General features: G+C 40.0%; 1 long non-coding RNA gene and 2 gene segments (V, D, J or C); 1 reads left to right on the top strand and 2 right to left on the bottom strand.

The window, feature by feature from the left end:
• Positions 1-640: 640 nt before the first annotated feature.
• LOC130520978 (Ig kappa chain V region 3547-like) lies at positions 641-1,393 on the bottom strand. The segment is given in 2 exon segments: positions 641-1,139; positions 1,278-1,393. Coding segments are annotated over 2 exon segments (351 nt in total).
• Positions 1,394-5,418: 4,025 nt separating this feature from the next.
• On the bottom strand, positions 5,419-6,192 carry LOC130520979 (immunoglobulin lambda variable 2-11-like). The segment is given in 2 exon segments: positions 5,419-5,938; positions 6,077-6,192. Coding segments are annotated over 2 exon segments (351 nt in total).
• A 2,289-nt stretch (positions 6,193-8,481) lies between these two features.
• Positions 8,482-10,353, top strand: LOC130520980 (uncharacterized). The gene is made up of 3 exons (XR_008949139.1): positions 8,482-9,072; positions 9,117-9,243; positions 9,893-10,353. It is a non-coding gene; the product is annotated as an uncharacterized LOC130520980 (long non-coding RNA).
• The last annotated feature ends 1,229 nt before the right edge of the window (positions 10,354-11,582 follow it).

The following is an 11,582-nucleotide window of genomic DNA, read 5'->3' as shown; positions in this document are numbered from 1 at the left end:
TGAAACAGGAACAGGAAACAGGAACACATCTTTAACAAGGAAAATAATAACTGCAAGCTCGGGGCAGTTTTTAAGATGCATAAATGCTGTTTGAGGAGGATTTTATGGTTATTTCAGAGGAGCTTGTGATACAGTATGAGACTGTATCATGTGCGTATAAATGAGATGAGCAGTTATGAATTGAAAATATAATATTTTTACAAATTATGAAGAGGACAAAACCAAAACCAGTGTTGTTGAACATTTCAAGGATGAATGAGTGATCTACTGAGTCAAAAGCCTGAGAGAGGTTCATGAATATGGAGGTAAAATAACTTCTCTCATCCAGGATAGTTATAATATTGATGATGATTAAACTGGTGGTGGTGAGAAAACTGTGATGTGGCCTAAAACCAGAGTGATACGGATTTAAAATGGAAGGAGTTTGAGTTGATGCTGATTAGATGTTCTCTGCATTATTTGTTAAATAATAGTATCATAAATATTCAGAATAAATGAAGCAAAGTTCATCAAATCTGCACATAGAAGCAGCACTTGAGTAAATGTAATTACTGATTTAAGGGTTAATTATTACTAATAATTTTGCATCAGTTGTAACTTGTAAAATATCATTCATCTATTAATGTGGTTAAACTGAGTATTTGTGTATTTTTCATGGTTATTTTAAAGCTTTTAAACTGACTTGACTTGTGTTTAAATGAATCTGGTTTGTACTTGGTGACTCTGGTGTTGACTGAACCAGTTCTGCTGGTGACTCTTCATCGTCTGCAGCTGCAGCTGCTGTTTTCACTTCAGTCACACTGAGGGAGGTTTTTGTACGGCTCTAAATCACTGTGTGAACGTTCCATCACCATGGTGGCCCAGACAGTAATAATCTGCTTCATCTTCAGCCTGAACACCAGTGATGGTTAGAGTGTACTGAGAACCAGATCTGCTGCCACTGAATCGAGACGGCGTTCCTGTGAAGCGACTTGATACAGCATATATCAGAAGTTTAGGAGCCTGTCCAGGTTTCTGAAGGTACCAGCTGAGATCATCGCCAATATTTGAGCTTCCTGTGGCGCTGATGGTCACAGACCCTCCAACACTAACAGACTTGAATTTATCAGCCTGAGTCAGAAAGTTGTTGGCAGAAGATTCTGAAATGACAAACAACAAATGTTAAAAAGAGCAGTTGAAAAGAGCCTGGAGGAGCAGTTATGATGTAAAAATGAAATGATTTCAGCCTCCTTGGAAAGAAGAAGAGGATGAAATCAAACAATGTTGAAAAGTCTCACCCTGACTCAGAAAGATGACAGTCAGAATTATTGACAACATGGTGATGCTGAAGTTTTCAGTGTGAGAGCGTGAAAAGAGTTCAGACTCTCTGTGACATCAGAACTTTAAACTCTGAGGAGCAACCATGCAGAAAAACATGCAAATGTTCTGCAGAAGACAGAAACTCACCTGTTCTAGTGAAACACAGACACACATGAGGAGGAGTCACACTTTTCCCACTGAGAGTTGAATAAAACCTTTTATGAAGTTAATTTTCTGACTACTGTTGCTTTAATTTTCTACTTTCTTCATTAGTTATTTCTCATTAATGAGTTTATATTCTGACCTGCTGTCAGAGACACAAACATGGAGATTTAATGACTCCACAGCATTAATGTCATTAACATGAACACAGATACAGACCTAAACTATCTACTTGAACTGTTCTTCTATTTATTTTACCACAGATTGGCCATTTTATATGTGCACATTAATAATCTGGTCAAAAAGCTGAAGGTTTATTTGTTTATTCTTTTGTATCCCCATTAGCTGTTACTTATGCAACAGCTTCTCTTCCTGGAGTCCACATTTTAAAAAAAATCACATAAATCCAATTTACAATAATATTTACATCATTACATAAATGATAATAAATTCACTAATTTGATTCAGGCAGGACCCGTAAGCAGCCAAACAGCTGACGGTGTTAACAGAATACTTTAATTCACTCAGATAGCTGCACCACGTGTGCTGAAAAGGCGCGTGAAGTGCAGATCGTTCCTCCCAATGAGGGGCGCGTGGTGACCCAGGAAGAGACGTCAGGAAAACGGGGAAAGTTCCTTGAAGGGACGGAACCAGGAAGACACCGTTGACCCACGTTTAGCACAAAGCCGATGAAAACGAGCAGACGCTGATCGGGAGGCAGCGGCTTTTGAAGGGTGCTGATTGGTAACCAGCTGCAGGTGTGACGGTCACCAGCGAGAGGTGCCCAGGTGAACCCACCACGCCCCCTAGTGACAGAACCAGGAAAACAAGACAAACAAAAGGCATCAACACACAGGCCATTTCCCTCTCCACACACTCACACACCCAACATCACACCTGCCAACAATCACATTTCCAACATGTCAACAACTACAATAAGATATACAAACTTCATAAAAGGCTCTATAAAATAATCTCTTTTCATGCATTAGTTCTTGGTCTTGGAATCATAACTTGGGCCCTCTTCACCTCTCTTGTTTCATGTCTCTTTTGGGAAAAAGTTATTCTTGAGTGAAGGAAAGTCAGTTGTTTTGAAACACAGATATTGCTAAATAAAGTTAGAAGACTTTGTTTTGATCAGTCTTCCACTTTAAGCCAGGTGAGATCAGCGTGCATTTGGTCTGTTTCTCCTCCTTGAACACCGGAGAGCAAGACGCGCTGCTCCACTCTGCACCTACTGCAGCTTCTGCAGCTCTTTATGAGCTGCACTCGACCAGATAGACGAGCAGAAATGGAGATGAGAGAGCACCAAAGCTTGAATAACCTGCTAGGTGGTATTAGATGTAAGAAAGGAGGAACATCTTCTCATCATGGATATATTCCTTCCCATTTTTCCTACAATTTTACTTATATGTTTTTGCCATGATTATTTATTGTGAAGGTTAACCCCAAGAAATTAGGAACCTCATTGACTTGGTCAACACAGCTGCCAGTTATGGAGATGCACAATTTAAAATCTTGCCTGAGAGTAAAACTTGATCCACATTTGGTTTTTAACACATTTAAACTTAAATTATTAATGGCTATCCAATCTGCAATAAGTGCTATTTCATTTTGAAGAACATTTAACTCCACACTGCTTGATGATGTATAAACAGCTGAATCATCTGCAAACAGCCAAGCTGGCTTCTCTCCAAGCAAATGGCCTCAGTGGTAAAAATAGAGTAGAGCAGTGGACCGAAGCAACTCCCCTGGGGAACACCACATCGTACTGTCTTTACATTAGAAAAACTGCCATTAAAGAGAAGCATTTGGGATCTCTTAGATACTTGGGTCCTCCTCCAATTAAGAGTCAAAATATTAGAGCCGCATGCCTCTAATTTCATTCAGAGCATTTTGTGATCAATCAAATTAAAAGCAGCACTAAAATCACGAAGCACAGCACCTACTATCATTTTCCTGTCAGGATCACTCCACCACTGATCAGTCATCTGCATTAAAGCTGCACAGGTGGAGTTACCCTTCTTGTAAGCATGCTGAAATTCATTAAGTTCATTAATTGACAAATAGAGGGAGATTTGGTTAAACACAACTCGCCCCATCAGTCTACTCAGAACAGGAAGGATGCTAATAGGAAGGCTATTAGCACCTCTGAACGGCTGCTTCCTGTTTTTAGGTAAAGGAATAAGTTTAGCAGCTTTCCACGCTTTAGGGCATATAGGAAGCTCAGATTTAAGATATGACCTATAGGTGAGGCAATAATGCTGGAGACCATCCTCAAATGTTTCCAGGTTTATCTCGTTCTGAGGGGTTTTCATTGTTTAAACTTGCAAGAAGTTTCTCTACCTTTCCTAAAGATTCATACAAATGTATTCCTCAGCTTTTTATAAGTGACATCGCAGATGATTCACTGCTGTCCATCTCATCCATGCGCATTTGCCCACTCCCGTGTGTTTTTATGAGACGAGACGTTTGACAGCACTTGACTGGCAGCAGGCAGATTTGACAGCCGGCATGTGCGGAAAAATCCGCGTATTATTCGTTCACTCGAAAGCATTTTTAACTTTAATACAGTCAAAAACGATAGCTTTCATCACATTTAGCTTACTAATTTTTTTATAAACAAACATAACTCTAACGATCACTTGCATATGAACGTAAACGTCTCAGGCCCAGACAGCTGACATCTCCCCCTCCTTCAGCCTCTCAGTGCAGCCTCCACACCAGCGTGAGCGAGACACACACCTTATTTCTGCAGATTCGGGCTAATTTTTTAAGTTATGAAACTGATCAGCGAACATCTGATTGACCACATGGTTCTGTGGTGGTGAAATAGTTTTTAGGTCGACGTGAAGAGGGACTAAATAACACGAAGAGACCAAATATACACTGCGCAATGCTGGAGAAGTTCCCATAACACAGAACCTGGTGTTGTCACATCTTTTGTCACTTTAAGTGAGCCATTATTTAAAGTTATAAAGGGTACATTTTATTTCTTATGATCCTAAAGGCAGTTCATTTACCGATGAGAGATCGCTACGGGAGAGAAATTAAGACACAAAGCCGTTACGCAAGAAGTGAGCCAGAGTAGGAGAAAAAAAAAGAGACTATATCTGTGTTTTATCATCTGTTCTGATGCTCCTTAGTTTGTCTGAGTGCAGAGCAGACTGTTCACTGACTAACGCTGTCTCATAAAAACACACGGGAGTGGGCAAATGCGCATGGATGAGATGGACAGCAGCGAATCATCTGCGATGTCACTTATAAAAAGCTGAGGAACACATTTGTATGAATCTTTAGGAAAGTTCAAAGATCACGCATCTTTCGCCAGACGAAAAATCTAACACAGATAAAAACGTTGTTATCCATTTATCCAATTTCCATTAGAGCAACAAAAATCGGAAAAGGAGTCGTTATCCGTGTTTCCATTTCTATCTTAGAGACGAATATTGGAAAATTGCACGGAGTGCGGAACATCCAGCGAGATATAAACGGCACAATTTTGTGGCGAGCTGGGGTTCTAGATTGCGTAAGAACTCAGACATCTGTTAACTTTTACAACAGTTCCTGTGTTGTTGAACATTTCAAGGATGAATGAGTGATCTACTGAGTCAAAAGCCTGAGAGAGGTTCATGAATATGGAGGTAAAATAACTTCTCTCATCCAGGATAGTTAGAATATTGATGATGATCAAACTGGTGGTGGTGAGAAAACTGTGATGTGGCCTAAAACCAGAGTGATACGGATTTAAAATGGAAAGGATTTGAGTTGATGCTGATTATATGTTCTCTGCATTATTTGTTAAATAACAGTATCATAAATATTCAGAATAAATGAAGCAAAGTTCATCAAATCTGAAAAAAAGAAGCAGCACTTGAGTAAATGTAATTACTGATTTAATGGTTAATTATTACTAATAATTTTGCATCAGTTGTAACTTGTAAAATATCATTCATCTATTAATGGTTAAACTGAGTATTTGTGTATTTTTCATGGTTATTTTAAAGCTTTTAAACTGATTTGACTTGTGTTTAAATGACTCTGGTTTGTACTTGGTGACTCTGGTGTTGACTGAACCAGTTCTGCTGGTGACTCTTCATCGTCTGCAGCTGCAGCTGCTGTTTTCACTTCAGTCACACTGAGGGAGGTTTTTGTACGGCTCTAAATCACTGTGTGAATGTATAGTCACCGTGTCCACCCAGACAGTAATAATCTGCTTCATCTTCAGCCTGAACACCAGTGATGGTTAGAGTGTACTGAGAACCAGATCTGCTGCCACTGAATCGAGACGGCGTTCCTGTGAAGCGACTTGATACAGCATATATCAGAAGTTTAGGAGCCTGTCCAGGTTTCTGAAGGTACCAGCTGAGATAGCCGCCAATATTTGAGCTTCCTGTGGCGCTGATGGTCACAGACCCTCCAACACTAACAGACTTGAATTTATCAGCCTGAGTCAGAAAGTTGTTGGCAGAAGATTCTGAAATGACAAACAACAAATGTTAAAAAGAGCAGTTGAAAAGAGCCTGGAGGAGCAGTTATGATGTAAAAATGAAATGATTTCAGCCTCCTTGGAAAGAAGAAGAGGATGAAATCAAACAATGTTGAAAAGTCTCACCCTGACTCAGAAAGATGACAGTCAGAATTATTGACAACATGGTGATGCTGAAGTTTTCAGTGTGAGAGCGTGAAAAGAGTTCAGACTCTCTGTGACATCAGAACTTTAAACTCTGAGGAGCAACCATGCAGAAAAACATGCAAATGTTCTGCAGAAGACAGAAACTCACCTGTTCTAGTGAAACACAGACACGCATGAGGAGGAGTCACACTTTTTCCACTGAGAGTTGAATAAAAACTTTTATTCTGTTAATTTTCTCCTTTCTTTCATTAGTTATTTCTCATTAACGAGTTTATATTCTGACCTGCTGTCAGAGACACAAACATGGAGCTTTGACTCCACTGCATTAATGTCATCAAAAATGTCTCATTATTGCTGTTTTAGGCTCAAATCTGCTTTGTTTCTCATTGTGTTCCTTATGAAAATGCTGACTCAGCGTGGGTTCCATCTGTTAGAATGACATGATGTGATCAGTCACGTATGCCAGAAACTTGCTATTTTATCTTCATTGTCACTGAGTCCACAACAGTCACAAGAAACAAGGATATCAGGAGAAGCACCAATGAATGTCACCCTTCATGAAGGAACCTGGGTGGTGTATTTGGACTTTTTCACGAGATTAATCTTGTTCTTCTATAAACATGCAAATTTCTCATGATTACATCAGCAGGTTCTGGCTGTTGATGAGAAATGTTTGACTCCGACTCACTCTGGTTGTTTTGGATCAGTGCAACATGCAGTTTATAGTTTAGATGCTGTAATTGGACCAGCATGAAATCTATAACAGAGAATAAAGAAGAGTTGATCCCTTGTAGTGGGCTCAAGTATCTTCGCTTGTTCCCTGTTCAACTGAAATGTCAATATCTTTGCACATGGACAATGGATCACTATAGTTCATGGGAACTTCCTTCAATTGTCTAACATCATTTCAGGAACCACATTATCAGACTAAGGCTCAGTCAGGGACAAAATAAGAGACTTTGATGCAGCAACAGGCCCAAACAACCCTTCCATTCCTGGAAAAGATCAATGAAAGAGCTGTTTTTCAACTGATCCACTCCATCATGCTTAAAAACATTTTTAAAATATATTTTCAGTCTGGATTTCCCCCAGACCACAGCACTGAGACTGCACCTGTTAAAGCCTTGACCGACATAGATGTCAAGAGTGATGCATCTAAAACTGCTGTCCTGGTTTTGCTGGACCTCAGTGCTGCATTTGACACAGCTGGAAAAAGTGGCTGGGATGTACTGGTTCTGGACTCAATTGGTTCAAATCTTACTTCCAACACAGGGACACTTTGTCTCAGTTGGTCACTAGAAGTCAGAGTGAACAAAGATCACATGTGGGGTTCCTCAGGGATCCATTCTCGGGCCTCTTCACTGTCTTCAAGCTGCATCTTGCTCAGCTATTAGGAAATCACATCTGTTACTGTTTTCATCCAGATGACACACAACTTTATATTTAAATTCATTAAGTTCCTACAGTCCCTTAGTTGCTCCCAGTAAGTGTATTTAACAACTCAGTTAGTGAGTTAGTGTTAAAACTTTCTCCAGCTCAATGCTGAAGAACAGAAATGATTGTATTTGGCCTCAAGAATGAAAGGTCAAAGATCAGAGCTCCTCTTGACTTGTTGCAGCTTCTTTCTCAGCCTGTTACCACCTAAAGAACACTGGTAGATTTAAGGGTTTTCTGCCTGGAGAAGACACAGAGAAACTTGTTCATGTTGTCATTTTCAGCAGGTTAGATTGTTGTGATGGAATCTTCACACTTGGAATATGATTGTTTATGAATTTGGCTGCACAAATAAACTTGTCAGGATTCTTTGATAATCCGATCAAACAGTGTTTGAGCCAGTTTGTGTGATTAAAGTAGTTGTCAGTGATGTTTCTGTCAGTTGTGTGTTCACTGGTCTGTGTCAGAGTCTCTTCCTCTTCAGCAGCTGCTGGAACATCTCAGTGTCTCTGCTCTCTGACTGAGGGAGGTTTTTGTTCCACTCTAAATCACTGTGTCAACACTGGGCCACTGTGAAGACTCTGACAGTAATAAACTGCTTCATCTTGAGTCTGAACTCCACTGATGGTCAAAGTGAAGTCGGTGCTGCTGCCACTGCCACTAAACCGAGCTGCTGTTCCTGAATGATTTATTATGTGTTTTACTAGCAGCTGGGGAGGCTGTCCAGGTTTCTGCTGATACCAGGACATACAATCACTAACTGATTGTCCATTATAACAGCTGCTGTAAACAGCAGGGTTTGTTTTACAGGTGAGAGCGACAGTGGATCCTGGAGTAGATGTGATCACTGCAGGCTGAGTCACAGTCACCTGACCGCTGCATCCTGCAGACAAAAAAACATCATTTATCAGCAGAAAGAGAGGAGAGAAAAGACACAAGGACATCTTTGAGGTTGTGAGGGAACAAACCTGTAAAAGAGCAGCAGGTCAGCGTCCAGATGAGGATGGTGATGAGAGTCATGCTGCTTGTGCTTTCTGCTGTGTTGACTGACAGATCTGAGTCCTGCAGTGTTGAACTAACACCACTATAAACCTTCTCAGATCAGCTGATGATGCAAAGCCTCCTCTCTATGGAAATGACGTCTCTGCTCTCAACACACTGAAGGCACGAGCAGACAAAATCAACACAAACACAGCTTGGATTAAAAGCAACTTTCTTCTTCATGGAACTGAAGAAAAGATTTGACAAATACAGCTGAGCATCAACAACAGATGCTGATGTGAGAATGTTTGCATTTTTAAACTGGATTCAGCAGTTTTAGCTTTAAAATGACAATTTCTTGGAAACTTTTGGAGCTGAATTTGTAAAATGTTATTCATTTTAAATAACTTGAAATTGCATTTTTTAAAGCATAAATTAAAATGTAGAATGAGAATATTGTAACTGATCCACATTAGTTTTGATCCTGTAAAGAGACTGATGTGTAAAAGTGATCAAATCATTCAAATTCAAAGAGAAATTTCACTTTAAATCTATTGAAAGTGTTGGTGCATTAAATCAGCTGGTAATAATCCATTTTTTTGAGAGAAAAAGATGTGAATTTTCAGTGGGTAGCTGCTTGTTGACAGTGCAGGAGGTTTTTGTACGACCACTTGATGAGTTTGTATCACTGTGGTTCACGTGGTGGGGAGGAACCAAACTCATCGTTGACTGTAAGTAACAGATTTTTATTTGAAAATTTTTCACTTTTACATTTTTATCAAATTTGAAGGAGACCTTAGCATTTGTCTCTTTTTAATTGTTATTATTTGATACAATCTGAGTCACAACTTTATAAACATCATCATTAATTAAAGATTATATTAAATAGTTCTTTATAAACTGAAAATAAATAACTGGCTTCTCAATTAAAATGTTAATTGTTTTAAATTTTCTGTGGACATGTAACATTTGTAGTTAATTAGACTCAACTTTCATTGCTCAAAACCTTCCTTGAGTAGTTTAATCTCTTTATTATTTGGTCATTTTCAACATTCCGACTGTTTAACAATGTAAAAACTGATTTTATTAGATTTTATCCGTAAATGCAACATTTCTTTGCGTGGACGCTTCATTTATTTTCTCTGTGGTGAAAAGGAAGTGAAACAGACAGATGCCACAGATGTGAAGTGTGTTCTCACCAGTGTTTCACCTGTGTCACGTTAAACTCTCGACTGTATATAAAGAAGTTAAAGAGAAGAAAATCGTCACGCTGTCCAACATTGTCCAAACATGTCAAAATGTCCTCAGTCATCACCAGCTAACGGCTCAGTCAGATTTGATGGTGTCCAAACCTTCACGTCTTTCTGGTCTCTCCTCCAGCGGGTGTGGTGCGTCCCACCCTGACCGTCCTCCCCCCCTCCCCAGAGGAGCTGCAGCAGGGCAGTGCCACACTGGTGTGTCTGGCCAGCGGGGGCTCCCTCACAGTGGAAGCTGAGCTGGAAGGTGGGGGGCGGCAGCAGCACCACATCGGCCTCACACAGCCTGGAGGTCCTGGGGGGGAGTGACGGCCGCTTCAGCTGGAGCAGCACCCTGAACCTCCCTGCAGACCAGTGGAAGAAGGTGGACTCAGTGACCTGTGAGGCCAATCTGAGTGGACAGAGCTCTGTCACTCAAAGCCTGGACCCTCACAGCTGCTCAGTCTAGAGGTTCAGCAACACTTCCTGTCTGGAAACCGTGCTGCTTCTGTCCTCAACATCTTGATGGAGACGACACATCTTTTCTGCTCACATATTCCTGCATGAGCGTGACTCTGCTTTCATCTGGACATTTCTCTAACTCACCTCACGCATTTTTGTCCTCAGATGTGTGAATTTAAAGTCACAAAATAAACATTTCAATCATTTCAGCCAACATCTCTGTGTTTGTTGTGATTATTGATGAGAAAATCTGATCATCATCATTGACTGCAGTTTGGTCTTTAGTTTTATTTGTTTTTGAAAGGAAAAAGTGGGAAGAACTCAGACAATCATATTTGAATAAGAGGTGAAATATCAGTGTAAAAATACAATAAATCAAGAAGAAGAAAGAGAGAGAGTTTCAGGAAATTCATAAATTTTTTATGAAGATGAATATGAACATGAATGTTTCAGGGCCGGGATCAATCAATCTTAATATAGCGTCTTACAAGCAAATTTTTTCTAGGTGCTTTACAAAATCCCAGGGCCTGACCCCCAACAACAACACAGTGGCAACGACCCTTTAACAGGAAGAAACCTTGAGCAGGACCAGGCTCATGGAGGAGGACCCTCCTGCTGATGGCCATGAGGTATGAGTTCATTCCTTTATGTTCTCTGTATTATTTGTTAGTATCATAAATATTCAGAATGAATCAAACAAAGTTCATCAAATCTGCACATAGAAACAGCACTTGAGTAAATGTAATTATGATTTAATGGTTAATTAGTACTAATAATTTGTGTGTCCATGTAAACTTAATATATTCATCTATTAACAGTTTAAACTAAGTATTTGTGTATTTTTCATGGTTATTTTAAAGCTTTTAAACTTGATTTGACTGTGTGTTTAAATGAATCTGGTTTGTGTACTTGGTGACTCTGGTGTTGACTGAACCAGTTCTGCTGGTGATCTTTCATCGTCTGCAGCTGCAGCTGCTGTTTTCACTTCAGTCACACTGAGGGAGGTTTTTGTACGGCTCTAAATCACTATGTGAATGTATAGTCATAATGGTAGCCCAGACAGTAATAATCTGCTTCATCTTCAGCCTGAACACCAGTGATGGTTAGAGTGTACTGAGAACCAGATCTGCTGCCACTGAATCGAGACGGCGTTCCTGTGTTGAGACTTGATACATAATATATCAGAGGTTTAGGAGCCTGTCCAGGTTTCTGAAGGTACCAGCTGAGATAGCTGCCAATATTTGAGCTTCCTGTGGCGCTGATGGTCACAGACCCTCCAACACTAACAGACTTGAATTTTCAGCCTGAGTCAGAAAGTTGTTGGCAGAAGATTCTGAAATGACAAACAACAAATGTTAAAAAGAGCAGTTGCA

The sequence above is a fragment of the Takifugu flavidus genome, unplaced genomic scaffold, assembly GCF_003711565.1.
Source record: "Takifugu flavidus isolate HTHZ2018 unplaced genomic scaffold, ASM371156v2 ctg621, whole genome shotgun sequence".
Classification (NCBI taxonomy): domain Eukaryota; kingdom Metazoa; phylum Chordata; class Actinopteri; order Tetraodontiformes; family Tetraodontidae; genus Takifugu; species Takifugu flavidus.
This window is presented reverse-complemented; position numbering and strand designations above follow the sequence as displayed.